We start from the raw sequence: 16,839 nt of genomic DNA, 5'->3' as shown, positions 1-16,839 counted from the left end.
ACAGTCTCTTCCCCACGGGCAGCCAGGGAGTCTTTATTAAAATCATCAAAACCCTTCAATGTCTCCCAGGGTAAACTCCAGACTCCCTCCTGTCACCTGTCCTGGAGTGTCTTCCTTGGACTTTCCCTGTGGCTGAGTCCTCAGCTTTTTGTCTTGCCCAGATCATGCTAAGAGGCCATCCCTACCTCCTGTGTGTCTGTCTCATCACCTGGTTTTAGTAGCTACCTAAGTCAGTCTTTCTTTCCTCCTTCCGTCTTTTTTTTTTTTTTTTTTTGAGACAGTCTCACTCTGTTGCCTGGGCTGCAGTGCCGTGGCATCAGCCTAGCTCACAGCAACCTCAAACTCCTGGGCTCAAATGATCCTCCTGCCTCAGCCTCCCGAGTAGCTGGGACCACAGGTGTGCACCACCATGCCCGGCTAATTTTTCTATTTTTAGTAGAGACGGAGTGTACACAGCCAGAGAACGCTCCCCCCAGCCCTGCCCAGCTCAGAACCCTTCAGTGGCTCCCTAGGGCCGTTGGACAAAGCCCAGGGCTCCTCCCTGTGGCTCTCAAGGCCCTGTGTGGTCCCATTTCCTTCATTTACTCATCAGACATTTATGAGGTACCTACTGTGTGCCAGGCACTGTCCTGTGTCACAGGGATATGGCATGTCGTTAGAGGACAAGCCTTTCCTAGAGACCTTCGCGCATGCTGTTCCCTGCACTCCCAGCCTCTTCGGACCTTTCTGTCTCTGCTTCAATGTCACTTTTGCCTTTCCTGCCTACTCCATGCAAACCAGGCCCATCCCCCTTGTCACTGGATCCTGTGTGGTGTGCCCCTCTAAGTAAGCCGGGGAGCCCCAGGGTTGCCTGGCGTCTGACCCTCGCTGGTTCCGTGTCCTGCCAGGAAATTCCGCTGTCAGAAATCCTCACTGTGGAGTCCGCCCAGAACTTCAGCCTCGTGCCACCAGGCACCAACCCACACTGCTTCGAGATTGTCACTGCCAATGCCACCTACTTCGTAGGAGAGACACCTGGTGGGGCCCCAGGTGGGCCGAGTGGGCAGGGGGCTGAGGCCGCCCGGGGCTGGGAGACGGCCATCCGCCAGGCCCTGATGCCCGTCATCCTCCAGGACGCGCCCAGCGCCCCAGGCCATGCGCCACACAGTAAGTCCCCCGCCACTGGTCCATGAGAGGATGGCTCTAGAAGGGCCTGGGCAGGATCTGGGGGAAGGGAAGAGTAGGGAGGACGGTAGGCAGTGGTGGGGTTGAGAATGTGGCTTCTGAACTCAGCAGACCTGGCTTCAAATTTCTGTTAAGTGTGGCCTTGGACATGTCACATCTCTCTGAGCCTTGTCCCAGGTGGCGCGTCTGTGCCCGGCCTATGCTAGACAGTGCTAAGGACATAGTGGTGACCAACACAGCCCAGTGTGGTGGGGCACAGTGTAGTGTGACAGTTGTCACTGTCCCTAGACAGTGACAACCCAGGGTGGATAGGGTTGGGACAGGGGAGCCAGGGAGCTGGAGGAGTTCAGGGAGAGTACCTGACCCAATCTGGGTGTCCAGGAGGACTTCCTGGAGGAGGTGACATCTGAACTGAGACCTGGAGGCTGGGGAGGGGTAAGATGAGGAAAGCAAATGAGGAATCATCTCAAGCAGATGGAAGGAGTAGCAGGTCCCCATGCTCTGGAGCTCATAATCCAGGGTTGGTGACAGAACTGTCAACCTGCACAAACAACATGTGCTGCAGTGACATGACATAGTCCCAGGAGTGACATTTGAGCTGAGACTGTAGGACGAGGATTTAGCAAAGACTAGAATGTGGGAAAGGGTATTCCTGGCAGAGGGAACAGCATGTGCAAAGGCGGGGAGATAGGAGACAGTTTGCTGTATTGGGGGCCCCGCAAGGAGGCCGGTGTCGGGAATAGCATGGTAGGGGTTGAGGTCAGAGGTAGATGAGGGTCCAGATCGTGCCTTTTAGGCTGTTCAAGGGGCTTAGGCTTCTTCTTCAGGGAACTGGGGAGCCATGGCAGGGTTGTGAGCAGGGGAGGGACGGGGTCAGGTTTGTGCTTCTGGAAGATTCCTCTGGCTTCCCTATGGAGGGTGAATAGGAGGGGCAGGATTACGGCAAGGAGACCAGGAAGAGGCTGGGGAGTGAGGAGCCAGAGGGGAGGGGCGCGCAGGGGCCTAGATGGGGCTGGGGGAGGTGGAAGACAGAGGGACGTTCAAATGGCAGAAGGATCAGGACTTCAGAAATGTCTGGCTGTGGTTGGGGGGCAAGATTGGGGAAGACGCAGGAGTCGGTTTGAACTTGCCCTCCAAGACTCCATTTCCTTCTCTCTAAAACTGGATCAGCTTTGCCTCCCTCGCCGCTGAGATCGTGGGTTAAAATACTCAGCAAAATTCATTGGTGACATCACTCCTTGAGCCCCCAGTGCATCTCATTTTCTCCTCTCAGCGGCGCTGTGAGGGAGTCCTTTTATTCCCATTTTCTGGGTAAGAAAACCAGGGTTCATGGTGGACAAATCGCTAGCCTGAAGTTGCACATTGTACCAGACAATCAGTGGGTTCGAGCCTGGGTGGCCTGGCGCCTGAGGCCACCTTTGGAAGTGTGGGCAGAGGTGATCTGGAGCCTGGGGACCCCTCACCTCTGTCTCCCCCTTCTCCCCAGGACAGGCTTCTCTGAGCATCTCTGTGTCCAACAGTCAGATCCAGGAGAACGTGGTGAGCCTCCTCCCCACACCTGCTGCCCCCCACAACAGCCCCAGCCCTCTTGTCTTCCTTGGCCCCCCACCTCCGCTTGCACTCCTGACCCTCCCTCCCTCCACCCTGCAGGACATTGCCACTGTCTACCAGATCTTCCCAGACGAAGTGCTGGGGTCAGGGCAGTTTGGAGTAGTCTATGGAGGTAAGGAGGCGTCAGAGCTAGGCCAGAGGGGACCTTGGGGCTGGGTGAAGCCCCTCTGGCTCCAAGCCTTCTTTTCTGATTGGCTACATGCTTACTTCCTGTTTCTATTGGCTTGAAAAGCAAGCTCGTGGGTGCAGGTGGTTGCAGATTTTTCTTTTCTCACTGGGAAAAACCAATGGACATCCCTTGTTATGAATAGGGTGGGTAAATTCTGCACTCTGATTGGCTACAGGGCTAGATCCTAGATTCTGATTGGATAGGAGGGTAAATTCTGCCCTCCGATTGGTTACAGGGCTAGATCCTAGATTCTAATTGGCTAGGGAGGGTAAATTCTGTACTCTGGCTACAGGGCTAGATCCTAGATTCTGATTGGATAGGGAGGGTAAATTCTGTACTCTGATTGGCTACAGGGCTAGATCCTAGATTCTAATTGGATAGGGAAGGTAAATTCTGCACTATGATTGGCCACAGAACTAGATCCTAGATTCTAATTGGTTATAAATCTATTAGTTTGAAACCACGGTGTTCCTTCTCACCCCACCCCACCGCTTCTCATATATCTCCTGGGAACCCCTCTGAGCCACCTTGGTGGCCTTCCATCACCTTTGTCCAATTCTGACTGTGTCTCATGGTAGAAGTGGGGTGGCAGAGGTGGGGCTCCTCTTGCCAGGAACGAGAGGTCTTGCTCTCTCACTGCTGACCTCTCCAACCCCCTGCCCAGGAAAGCACCGGAAGACAGGCCGAGACGTGGCAGTGAAGGTCATCGACAAACTGCGCTTTCCCACCAAGCAGGAGAGCCAGCTCCGGAATGAAGTGGCCATTCTGCAGGTGACCACCAGAGTCTGGGGCCCAGCTCTGCCATGGCCCAGGAAGGGCCTTCCCTTCCTGCTGCTTCCTTTTAGGGGGCAGCTGACCCAGTCTGGGGGTGGTCAGGGAAGGCTTCCTAGAGGAGGACACATGCTTGTTGAGATGTAAAAGGGGGAGAAGGTGTAAAAGTTAAAACTCTGTGGCAAATAAAAGCCAAAAAAAAAAAAGGAAGAGGCAAACGAATACTGGGGTGAAAGAAATGAACAACATAATGGTGCAGGATCTTATGCCCTTCATATGCAAAGAGTTCTTACTATTCAATAAGAAAAAGACTGAATAATCCAACTGAAAAATTGGCAAAAGATGCAAAAAGCACAGGCCAGTAAACATGGAAATGTGTTCAATGTCATCCATAATTTTTAAACTGCCAAATAAAGCCACAGGAAGTATCATTTTTCTACCTATAAGATGGGCAATTATGTTTGTGCAGTGTGGATAAGGACAGAGCTTGCTGTGCTTCCAGTGAGCAGAGGAAGCAGCCTGTGTGAAGACCTGGAAATGAGAGAGGGGGCATGGGGTCTTCTAGAAAGAGGCAGTGGGAGGGGAGGAGGGAGCCAGACTCTGTGTACTTTCTCCTGGGGGAACTGGAGAGTCTTAGAAGGCTCTTGAGCAAGGCAGGGGTGAGATCAGGTGTGGAGCTATTCCTATTTCTCCAAGCGTCCTTCCCTCCCTCATCCAACCCCGGGCCTTCACCTGAATTTCTTCTGGGCCCCTGCGGGTTGGGTGGGGCTGTCGGTCGTTCTGTCTCGGCCTGTGGGGATCTCCCTTCCCTCCCCCAGTGCCAGCCCCCAGGGCCATCGTCGCCTGCTCCCATGGCTGATGCTCTGGGCCTGATCCGTTTTCCCCATCCCCCCCCCCAGAGTCTGCAACACCCCGGGATCGTGAACCTGGAGTGCATGTTCGAGACTCCTGAGAAGGTGTTCGTGGTGATGGAGAAGCTTCACGGGGACATGTTGGAGATGATCCTCTCCAGCGAGAAGGGCCGGCTGCCCGAGCGCCTCACCAAATTCCTCATCACCCAGGTGCGCCGCGTCCCTCCCTCCCCGCCCCTCCCCGGTACCTGCACGGGGCCCTGCGTGCCCGGGAGGCCAGGCCCGTGCTGGTGGGAGTCACGGCAGCAGATGACAGAAAACAGAGAGAGGCCGGGCGCGGTGGCTCACGCCTGTAATCCTAGCACTCTGGGAGGCCGAGGCGGGAGGATCGCTCAAGGTCAGGAGTTCGAAACCAGCCTGAGCAAGTGCGAGACTCCATCTCTACTAAAAATAGAAAGAAATTAATTGGCCAACTAAAAATATATAGAAAAAATTAGCCGGGCATGGTGGCGCATGCCTGTAGTCCCAGCTACTCGGGAGGCTGAGGCAGGAGGATTGCTTGAGCCCAGGAGTTTGAGGTTGCTGTGAGCTAGGCTGACGCCATGACACTCTAGCCCAGGCAACAGAGTGAGATTCTGTCTCAAGAACAAAAAAAAAGAAGGAAAAAAAAGAAAAGATAGAGAAGTCATACTAACTGTGATATGAATAGAAAAAAGCAAGAGAGTGACAATAATTACAAAAATGACAAGATAGTCATAATGATAAAAAGGATCATAATGATAATAGAAAAATAATAGAGTAGTAGTAATAACGATAGCCATTATTGTTGTAGAAAAATAGTAAAAACAGTAATGATGAGTCATGCTCCCTGGGTCAGATTTCACTCATCCAGAAAAAAGACGGAAGTGGCTTTTTTCCCCTCTCTCTTTCTCTGTCATTCATTCATTCATCCGTTTGTTAAAATTGTTCAGCAAACACTCCCTGAGCCCCTGCCACATGCTCAGTCCCATGCTGGGCAGTGTTGGGGACACAGTGGTGACCAAAGTACCCCCAGCCCTAGCCAGCGATCACCCAGGCTGGGACAGGGGAGGCCAATAATGATGATAAATAATGTGGTTGTGAACATTTATTGAGGCATTCTTTTAGCTCATTTAAACTTCATAGTAGCCTTTGCGATAGGCGCTGCCATCACTTCCCTTTTATAGTGAAAGAAACTGAGGCTCAGAGACGTCAAGTAACTTATCCAGGGTCACACAGGCGGTGGGATTTCAACCTAAAATCTGTGCTTTTAACTAGTGATGTCAAATGATTAATCATTTGTGATATAGTGTGTCAGATTTTTGGTGTGTGTGTGTGCGCATTTGAATTGGTTTCACATCACATATATGCTGCATGTTCTGCCCCTTACGTTTTCACGGTCACGGTAGTTGAATTGTGTCACGTGATGCATATCACCAAATTCCCCAGTTACTGAACATGTAGGGGGTTTTAACTTTTCCACCATGATAAACACCATCCTGTGAACACCTGTCTGTAAACATACTCAGGCCCTGCTGGGAGAATCTCAGTAGAACATGTTTCAAATAGCAGACACCCACGTTCAAGGAAATATGCTTTAAATTTGTAAAAAGATGCTGTCCAGTTATTTTCTAAAACCCCTTTCAATCATTGCTCTTGGCAGTGGAGTACAAGAGTGCCTATTTTCTCTCTCCTTATCCACACTGGACAAAAATAATTGCCCATCCTATAGGTAGAAAAATGATGCTTCCTATGGCTTTATTTGGTAGTTTAAAAATTATGGATGAGGTTGAACACATCTCCGTGTTTACTGGCCTGTGCTTTTTGCATCTTCTGCCAATTTTTCAGTTGGGTTATTCAGTCTTTTTCTTATTGAATAGTAAGAACTCTTTGCATATGAAGGGCATAAGGTCCTGCACCATTATGTTGTTCATTTCTTTCACCCCAGTATTCGTTTGCCTCTTCGTTTTGTTTTTGGCTTTCATTTGCCACAGAGTTTTAACTTTTACAGTGTGAAATGTTCTCTTTTGTGGTTTCCGGGTTTCACATCCTTCCTAGAAAGGACTGATTTGAGGGCATCGCTGTTGGCTGCACAGTCCCCTGTGCTGTGTTTTCCTTTATCCCGGGCCAGCGCCATCTCTCTTGAGCGGTGTGCCTGTGTTTGGCAGGCTGGCTTGTGGGGAGGGGACAGAAACCCACTGAGGCAGCCTCCTCCAGACCTTAGATGGGGAGGGGGAACTGACTGCTTTCAGCAAGTGAGGCAGTTTCTCTTTCTGATCTTCTGTCTCCTCCTTCCTTTTTACCTGCTCTGTCTTCTTTCTGTCTCCCTTTCTCTCCCCCTGCAGATTTCTGCTTTCTGGGCTCTTGCCTGCCCCACCCCAAGTCCTGTGCCTTTAAGCCCTTTCCCTCATGAACTTATTTAGGCCTCACCACCACCCTTTGAGGTAAGTATCATTATAACCCCCCCCACACTGTATAGATGAAGAAACCGAGGGTCAGGGAGGTACAGTGTTTCACCCAAGGTGGCACAACTGAGTAGCTGTCTGGCCAAGATTTGAACCTGGATCGATCTAGCGTCCAATCTGCCCTTTGTTCACCCCATGAACTGGGAGCAAAACAAACCAATTAACAGGAAATCTGGAGATGATATATACAAATACATCTTTGTATCTCGGTCTCCCCATCTATAGAAGAAAGAGATTGGACTGTAGCAGTGAATTTTCCATAGTATTTCCTCACTAGGAAGTCACCCACCTGGTGAAAACAGGAATTTAAATTCTGAGACACAGATTACAATTGCACCTGACATCAATCACCCTCTGCTTCTGGGGTGTTTGCTGTTTTGGGTCACACAGAAACAAGTTTCTTTTTAAAGGATGATAAAAAAAATTGTTTTCATTGAATCACACGGTAGAACCTTCTGGAAAGCGCCTGCTCTATTAATAGCATTCAGGAATTCACCATGTGCAGGGGGTCTTAGGGTCTTCCTGGTCCCTCTGGTCTAGCTCAGCCTTTCTAGAATTCTTCGTCCAGCTCCTGTCTCTCAGGCGTAAATGGATTTGGGGTACTGACATTCCTTGGTGCTCCAATACCTCCCCTGACCCTGAGGGGGCACATTGAGGGGTGCAGAGAAAGGCCTGGGTGGGTTTGGAGTGGAGTCTGGGCAATGCCTGTCCGCCTTTCTCACGGGCCCCTCTCCTTCCCTCAGATCCTGGTGGCTTTGAGACACCTTCACTTCAAGAACATCGTCCACTGCGACTTGAAACCAGAAAACGTGTTGCTGGCATCGGCCGACCCGTTTCCTCAGGTCAGTTACGTCCCCTTCCGACTTTGGGAAGTCCCATGGTTTCGATAAATAGGGGCCCAGCAACACCCCAGAGGGACAGCAGGAAACTTGGTCCCCAACACGACTGAGCTGCTTTTGCAGTTAAACCATCGTCATCTTGACTGTCAGAAGCTAAGCCTATATGTTTGTTTTTTTCTTTTGAGACAGAGTCTCACTCTCTTGCCCGGGTTAGAGTGCCGTGGCGTCAGCTTAGCTCACAGCAACCTCAAACTCCTGGGCTCAAGCGATCCTCCTGCCTCAGCCTCCCGAGTAGCTGGGACTACAGGTGTGCGCCACCACACCTGGCTAATTTTTCTATTTTTGGTAGAGACGGGGTCTTGCTCTTGCGCTCAGGCTGGTCTCGAACTCCCGAGGTCAAGCGATCCTCCTGCCTCGGCCTCCCAGAGTGCTAGGATTACAGGTGTGAGCCACGACACTGGGCTGACCTTAGACATTAATATTAACACGGAGGGAGAGAGAGGCACATACGTTATTGCCTGCCAGGTGCTGTGAGCAGCACTTCATGCCCAGGCCCAGGTAATGCCCAGGAAAGGCCGAGAGGAGGCTGATCCTCTCAGTCCCAATATAGACGATAAAACCGAGGCCAGGAGAAGTTAGGTCCCTGGCCTGAGACCACCGAGGCCCATTCTGCGCTGGATGATGCTCCTTCACTGCTTTGAGATAGGTGCCATGATGCTCCTCCTCGTCATATAGATGAGGAAACTGAGGCACAGAGAAGGGAAGTCACTTGCTCAGGGTCACTGAGCTAATGAGCGGAGGAGCCTGGATTTGAAGCAATGTTCAATTTTGTGCCAGGGGCGGGGAGTGGGGAGGCGGGGTGCGAAAGGCAGGGAGGGGCGGCTTCACTGGGAGCTCAGACTGTCCCCCACCCCCTTGCAGGTGAAGCTGTGTGACTTCGGCTTCGCGCGCATCATCGGCGAGAAGTCGTTCCGCCGCTCGGTGGTGGGCACGCCGGCCTACCTGGCGCCCGAGGTGCTGCTCAACCAGGGCTACAACCGCTCGCTGGACATGTGGTCGGTGGGCGTGATCATGTATGTCAGCCTCAGCGGCACGTTCCCCTTCAACGAGGACGAGGACATCAACGACCAGATCCAGAACGCCGCCTTCATGTACCCTGCCAGTCCCTGGAGCCAGATCTCGGCTGGAGGTGCGTGTTGGGGTCAGCATAGCTGGGTGGCCAGGGGCGGGGCTGGGACAGGGGGCGGGGCCGCGAGGGGGTGGGGCACCCGGGGCGGAGTCCAGCGATTGGGCGGGGCTGCAGGAGGGGCGGTCCTATAAACAGTGCACTGGGATTCAGAGACCTGTCTAGAACGAGGGGCTCGGAGACTCAGGCCTAGACTAGGTTACATGGGCTGGAAACGAGGCATGGGGCTGAGTTTGTCTAGGGCAGGACCCGGAGAGGGACAGGACCTGAGGAAGTCAAAGGCTGGGGTGGCCAGGAGAGGAGCCACATTTTCCCGAGGCATTGGCTAGGATCTAGGGCTTTTGGGGTTATGTCCCTGTAAAAGTGGAGGTGAGGAGCAAGGGGCTTGGTTACTCTGCTGGGTATGACTAAGGTGGAGATGGGCCTGGAGCCTGGGGGCAGGTCCAGTGGCAAAGGGGACCAGGCTAGGGACATGGCCGTGGAGGGTTTCAGAAGAGGTCCAGGAAAAGGCCAGCCCCTGAGGCCTGGAAACTGACAGCAGATGGGGGCTCGGAGAGAGGAGTCAGGACCGAGGCAGACGTTGGGATGTCCGGAGCCAGGGGCTGCAGCCTGGTGGCTGGGGAGTGGCACTGGGCCTGGTGACTCGAACCTACTGCCTTGAGGATTGGCTTGGGAAAAGTTAAGTCCCGAGGCCGGGAGCTTTGAGGCCGGGGGAAGGGGGACGTTTAGAGGGCAAGGCCAGAGGCAGGTGCTGGAGCCAGCGAGCTCAGGAAGACAGAGTGTAGGAGGGATGTGGCTCACGCCTGTAATCCCAGCACTCTGGGAGGCCGAGGCGGGAGGATCACTGGAGGTCAGGAGTTCAAAACTAGCCTGAGCAAGAGTAAGTCCCCTTCTCTACTAAAAATAGAAAGAAATTAATTGGCCAACTAAAAATATATAGAAAAAATTAGCTTGGCATGGTGACACATGCCTGTAATCCCAGCTACTTGGGAGGTTGAGGCAGGAGGATCGCTTGAGCCCAGGAGTTTGAGGTTGCTGTGAGCTGGGCTGACACCATGGCACTCTAGCCCAGGCACCAGAGTGAGACTCTATCTAAAAAAAAAAACAAAAAACAGGAGGCAATCACTGATTTATAACCGCTTATTCAGCACGTGCGTGTTGGGTGCCTGCCGTGTGCCTGGCACTGACCGTGCTAGGCTGTGGGAACACGATGATGAGTGGGACAGGGATCGGTGGGGCAGAGCCCGCTGAGTGGTCTGTGAAGAGCAGAAGCGGGGGAAGGTGCTCTCCGAAGGGTGTGGCCTCACCGAGTTGGCGTTGGGGAGGGAGGGAGGGTGACACCGGAAAAGGTCTTGGTGCTGGGCCTGAGAAAGAGGAGCACAAAGTAGCGAGATTGTGGGGTGACTTGAGTCCTGCAGTCATATCTCGGGTCCTTAGGGTTGCCTTTGGGGACCCACTGTGAGTGTTGACTGGGACAGGGTGCCTGTGTGCACATGGCCTGCCCTTGTCCACAGGGGGCTGCTGGCTTGCCTTAAAGCTTGGCGCTCGCTCCTGCTATCTTCACAAAGAAGGGTTTGCCAGCAACAGTGGCTGCTGCCATCTGATAACATTGTTTTACAGACACTCCTTGACTTCACAGTGGGGTTAGGTCCTGATAAATCATCCTAAGTTAAAAATATTGTAGGCAGAAAATGCATTAATGCACCTAACCTGCCCAACATCCTAGTTTAGCCCAGCCTACCTTAAACATGCTCAGAACAGTTTTTTTTAGTCTACAATTGATAAAAATCACCTAACACAAACCTTATTTTATAATAAAGTCTTGAATATCCAATTTAATTTATTGCATACTGTACTGAAAGTGTAAACCAGAATGGTTGTATGCGTACCTGAAATATGGTCTTTACTGAATGTGTGCTGCTTTTACACCCTCGAGAAGTTGAAAAATCATTAAGTCGAACCCTCCTAAGTCAGAGGTCATCTGTATTTTCATTTTACTTTTGTGGATACTGCAAGTGATCATAGGATTTCCATTGACCAAAGTGATGTAAAGTTTCCATTTTTTTTTTCTTTTTTTTTTGAGACAGAGTCTCGCTTTGTTGTCCAGGCTAGAGTGAGTGCCATGGAGTCAGCCTAGCTCACAGTAACCTCAAACTCCTGGGCTCAAGCGATCCTCCTGCCTCAACCTCCCAAGTAGCTGGGACTACAGGCATGCGCCACCATGCCCAGCTAATTTTTTCTATACATATATTAGTTGGCCAATTAATTTCTTTCTATTTATAGTAGAGACGGGGTCTCGCTCTTGCTCAGGCTGGTTTCAAACTCCTGACCTCGAGCAGTCCGCCCGCCTCGGCCTCCCAGAGTGCTAGGATTACAGGCGTGAGCCACCGCGCCCGGCCTAAGTTTCCATTTTAAATGCATGTGTTTCACCTTAAAAATGAATTGATAAATGAGATTTTATCTTTTTTTCTACATAGGCTAAATACTCACATGGTTCACATTTTTAAATATGCAGAAGGGTCTACAGTGACAATTGTCTCTCATTCCTTGGCCCTCTGTTCTTCCCAAAGGCGATGACTATTACAAGTCTCCCTTCACCCTCTGATGAGGAAATGGGTGGGTGAGAGATTGGCGCCGATGAGGCTTCCGAGCCAGCAGGGCTAGTGAAGATGGCAGGCCTTGATGGCAGGCAGGGGGGCTGAGGGGGCTGTTGGAGGAGGAGCAACCCTCATCCCCAGGGCTCGAACTGTCTCCTTCCTTCCTGCGCAGCCATCGACCTCATTAACAACCTGCTGCAGGTGAAGATGCGCAAGCGCTACAGTGTGGACAAGTCTCTCAGCCACTCCTGGTTACAGGTGATGCAGGGGGCGGGGCTGGCCCATTGGCTGGGTTGGAGGAAAGGGTGGAGCTAGATCGCTTATTGGCCAGGAAGATAGTGAAGGACGCAGGTACCCACGTTTCCCTTGGGTCTGGAATGCGGCTGGGCCTCCTATTGGCTGGGCCGCAGAGGAGGGGGTGGAGCTAAATTTCTATTGGCTGGGCAGGTGTGGCTTCACTTTCTTGGGTACCCGGCTCCCACTGGCAGGGCTGAGAGCATCCAAGCGCTGCTCTCTGCTAAAGCTAACCCCGGTTCTCCCGGCCCAGGAGTACCAAACGTGGCTGGACCTCCGAGAGCTGGAAGGGAAGATGGGCGAGCGGTACATCACGCACGAGAGTGACGACGCGCGCTGGGACCAGTTCGTGGCAGAGCATCCGCTGCCCGGGCCCGCGCTGCCAGCAGACAGGGAGATCGGCGGGGCGCTCCCCACGCAGGACCACGACATGCAGGGGCTGGCTGAGCGCATCAGTGTCCTCTGAGGCCGTGTCCTCGTCCGGCTGCCACCCTCGACAGCGGCCCTTCACACCATCCTGGCAACGAACTGTCCTAGGGGAAGCGGCTTCCTGCCCGAACTGGATGGGACACACAGGGGGTAGGGAAGGGGGAGCTATTTCCAAAGGCCCCTCCCTGTCTCACCAACAATTAAAACAGACTCATCTCTGGCCTCGTGGCCTCGGTCTCCGACCGCACTCCACTCTTGAATCATTAAACTGTGGTTCACCAAGGTGCGGTCCATCTGGAGGAGGACTGCGGGAAACGGAGGGAGGACGGAAGAGGTGGGGCGAGGGGACCCAAGGGAGAGGAATTTTGGAAGGAGGACTAGCTGGGGTAAAAAATATAAAAGAGGCCGGGTGCGGTGGCTCACGCCTGTAATCCTAGCACTCTGGGAGGCCAAGGCGGGCAGATTGCTCGAGGACAGGAGTTCAAAACCAGCCTGAGCAAGAGTGAGACCCCGTCTCTACTATAAATACAAAGAAATTAATTGGCCAACTAATATATATATAGAAAAAATTAGCCAGGCATGGTGGCGCATGCCTGTAGTCCCAGCTACTCAGGAGGCTGAGGCTACTAGTAGGATCACTTGAGCCCAGGAGTTTGAGGTTGCTGTGAGCTAGGCTGATGCCACGGCATTCACTCTAGCCTGGGCAACAAAGTGAGACTCTGTCTCAAAAAAGAGAACTGCTAGGAGAGAAGACTGAGGAAGGGGGAAAGGTATGGAGGTATCCTAGAGAGGAGAGGGAAGCGTGATGGAAGAAGAGTTGGAAACAGGGGAGAGATGGAAGAAACATGACTGGAGGGTGGAGGACTTGGAGAAAAGCATGTGCTCTCATGGTTTGTGATGATTAATTCCTTATTTGGTAGTGTTACTAGTAATCACAGCTACTAGTAACAATGCACTTGGCACAAGCCTGGTCCACAGAAAACTGATACATAATATTCAATATATTTTTAATATTGATGTGATCACTTCTCTACACACTGAGTGTGCTCATTCACTCATTCATTCGTCTCACTGTGCTGAGTGATGCTGGGGACACAGTGGTGACCAAGAAAGCCTGGGGGTTTACCATCCAGTGGAGAGAAACACCTGTTTCTGGACAGTGATGACCCAAAGTGGCTGAGATGGGGCAGCCCGGGAGGCAGGGGCAGCCTAGAGACAGCTTGGGGGTCAGGGAGGGCGGGTGGTCTGGGCTGACCTCTTAAGCTTCATCTTGGCCTTGAGAGATTGTAGGCAGGGGGAACAGACTGGAGGGAACAGGTATCCACAAAGCTTGCCTGACCCCCATAGAAACAGGGAAGAATTTAGCAGCCAATTTATGCTAGTACTGGGAGCTTCCTCTCTGGGACATTCCAATTTCTATCAGCTTGTCCATCTGCTGGTCGGTTCTGGAGCTACAGCTCTTGGAGTTGAAAAAGCTGAATGCCTCAGGAAATGAGGATTTCCAAATGAGCCAGGACACCTCTGAGGCGTAGAGCTGATACTATTGGAGAAAGTGTCTTAGACTCCACCCCCAATGCCTGTCCCTTAGTTAGTCTAAGATCCAGGAGCGTAGACAGCAGAAGAATGAATCCACCGCCACTGACAGACCCAGGCTAGAAAACGTGTAGAAAGAGACTATCTGTTTCCGCCTTGGCCACTAGTTTTGCTAACATCCTGAGACCAGAGATCAGAGACATGATTCAAAACCAAGGCTTCAAAAAAAAACAAAAAACCAAGGCTTCCTGGTGAAATGGGTCGATTACAGAACTCTGGGAGGTAGTCCAACATCTTGAGGATGGCATGAAAGATAAAATCAACTCCACCCAAGGCAAGCTTAGGGTCTTACCTAAGCCATTCAAGACAAAAAGTCCAGGCCGGGCGTGGTGGCTCACGCCTGTAATCCTAGCACTCTGGGAGGCCGAGGCGGGAGGATTGCTCGAGGTCAGGAGTTCGAAACCAGCCTGAGCAAGAGCGAGACCCCATCTCTACTATAAATAGAAAGAAATTAATTGGCCAACTAATTATATAGAAAAAATTAGCCGGGCATGGTGGCACATGCCTATAGTCCCAGCTACTCGGGAGGCTGAGGCAGAAGGATCGCTTGAGCCCAGGAGTTGGAGGTTGCTGTAAGCTAGGCTGACGCCACAGCACTCACTCTAGCCTGGACAACAGAGTGAGACTCTGTCTCAAAAAAAAAAAAAAAAAAAAAGATTGAGGTATAGACCAGTAGCCAGATTCCGGAAGTTACGAGAAATTGTTCCTGAGCTGGGGGACACACGGGAAGTGCTACGCGCCCCCTCCCATCATCTCACCCCACTTTACTTCCTCATCCGCTCCATCTCCCACCTGACACTCTGCTCGAAGATTTCCAAGTCTCACAATTTAAGGACCCTGACACTGAAAAGGCCATTTGGAAGCTGGACGTTTTATCCACTCAGATGGGCTTTGGAACAGCTGCCCGGTCTCCCTGGAGTCCCTCACCTGAAATTCGGCCTATGGCCTTAACAGAGTCACACGTTGCAGAAAGGAAAAATCAAGGACCTCCTTCCTGAACCATAGCGGGGAAACTTCAACCCTTATCTTGAACAAGTGTCCTTGGGTGTCCCAGCTACCAAAACCACGATCCTGTAACAGCGGGCTGAGGGAAGGAACAGGCCTTTGAATGCCCCTGTCCACACTGGCAAAAATCACTTCATTCAGCTTCCAAAATCCCATGGGTAGGATTACGTCCTGACAATAATATGCATATTTTCTAGATGATTAGAAGTTTTCCCATGGAAACGGGTTATGGCCAATGTTTTACTAGAATCTTCCGTACTTGGGGCATTCTCTGTCCCTCTCCAGTGATAGAGGCTCTCATGTCACAGGCAGGGGAACTGGGGACAGCCGGCGGGCACTCTATTTATTTCACAGAAATCCCTTTGTTCATGTCTCCCGTGATCATTAGGGAAAACAGAACAGGCCAATTCAGACTCCTCGAACTCAAACTTGCCAAACTAACTGAAGAATCAGACTTACCTTGGCCCAAGATTCTTCTTTTGGTTCCTGCATGACCACAGGTATTACATTTATATTGCTGCTTGTGAGGGGCTGCTTTTTGTACCCCCCAAATTTATATGTTGAAGACCTAACCCCCAGTCTCTCAGAATGTGAGTATATTTGGAGACAGAGGCTTGGCAGAGGTAATTAAGTTAAAATGAAGCCGTTAGAGAGGATCTGAACTCAATCTGACTAGTGGCCTTAGAAGAAGAGACAGTTAAGACAAACAAAGACACCGGAAATGCACACACACGACCAGAACCCATGTGGGGAGACAGCGAGGAGGTGGCCATCAGCACACCAAGGAGACCACAGAGGAAACCCAACCTGCAGACACCTTCATCTCGGACTTCTTGCTTCCAGAACTGGGCGGAAATGAATTTCTGTCGTTTAAGCTGTACAGTTTGTGATATTATATTCTGGCTGCCCCAGCAAACTAATACACTGCTGTGACAAAGTATCACAAATGCAGTGGCTTAAAACAATACCAATTTATTATCTCAGATTTCTGGAGGTCAGAAGTCTGCAATGGGGCCAGGCGCGGTGGCTCACGCCTGTAATCCTAGCACTCCGAGAGGCTGAGGCGGGCGGATTGCTCGAGGTCAGGAGTTCGAAACCACCTTGAGCGAGACCCCGTCTCTACTAAAAATAGAAAGAAATTAATTGGCTAACTAAAATATATAGAAAAAATTAGCCGACCATGGTGGCGCATGCCTGTAGTCCCAGCTACTCGGGAGGCTGAGGCAGGAGGATCGCTTGAGCCTGGGAGTTTGAGGTTGCTGTGAGCTAGGCTGACACCACGGCACTCACTCTAGCCTGGGCAACAAAGTGAGACTTTGTCTCAAAAAAAGGAAAAGAAAAGACATTACAGGAAGACTAACCTTGAACCCAGATGGAACGGACCCTACCTACAGTGTCCTCTCTGCACGAACACTGGTGCAAACTGCAGGTGTCCTGCCCTGAGTTCTCATCACAGCTGGGGAGACAGAAGCCCTGTGCTGGCTGAATGGAATCCACTCCCACTGGAGACCTCAAATGAAGGCTCTTTCAAGGGTCCTAGAAGCAGACGAGGCCAAAAAAGCAAATAGCTATCCCAGGAGCCTTGGGGCAAGTATGACATCACAAGGTAGCCAGCTTCCTTCTGGAATAAGAACTCCCCTTTTAATTAATTAATTGATTTAGGGACAGAGTCTCACTCATCCCCCTGGGTGCCATGGCATCAGCCTAGCTCACAGCAACCTCAAACTCCTGGCCTCAAGTGATCCTTCTGCCCCAGCCTCCCGAGTAGCTGGGACTACAGGCATGCGCCACCATGCCCGGCTAATTTTTTCTATTTTTGGTAGAGACAGGGTCTCCATCTTGCTCAG

At 51.6% G+C, this 16,839-nt stretch overlaps 1 protein-coding gene across 1 annotated transcript in view; it reads left to right on the top strand.

Moving 5' to 3' along the window:
• PRKD2 (protein kinase D2) overlaps positions 1-12,646 on the top strand; it is a 28,408-nt gene extending 15,762 nt beyond the window's left edge. Inside the window, exons 10-18 of the mRNA XM_012761493.2 lie at positions 888-1,146; positions 2,651-2,703; positions 2,815-2,887; positions 3,609-3,715; positions 4,615-4,776; positions 7,793-7,891; positions 8,810-9,077; positions 11,844-11,929; positions 12,219-12,646. Coding sequence (XP_012616947.1) covers positions 888-1,146; positions 2,651-2,703; positions 2,815-2,887; positions 3,609-3,715; positions 4,615-4,776; positions 7,793-7,891; positions 8,810-9,077; positions 11,844-11,929; positions 12,219-12,431 — 1,320 coding nt within the window. The 3' untranslated portion in view covers positions 12,432-12,646. The remainder of the gene's footprint in view (positions 1-887; positions 1,147-2,650; positions 2,704-2,814; positions 2,888-3,608; positions 3,716-4,614; positions 4,777-7,792; positions 7,892-8,809; positions 9,078-11,843; positions 11,930-12,218) is intronic.
• Positions 12,647-16,839: the final 4,193 nt, after the last annotated feature.

Source organism: Microcebus murinus, chromosome 16 (assembly GCF_040939455.1).
Source record: "Microcebus murinus isolate Inina chromosome 16, M.murinus_Inina_mat1.0, whole genome shotgun sequence".
NCBI classification, from domain to species: domain Eukaryota; kingdom Metazoa; phylum Chordata; class Mammalia; order Primates; family Cheirogaleidae; genus Microcebus; species Microcebus murinus.
The sequence above is the reverse complement of the archived record's forward strand: the minus strand, read 5'-3'. Positions and strand labels throughout refer to the sequence as shown.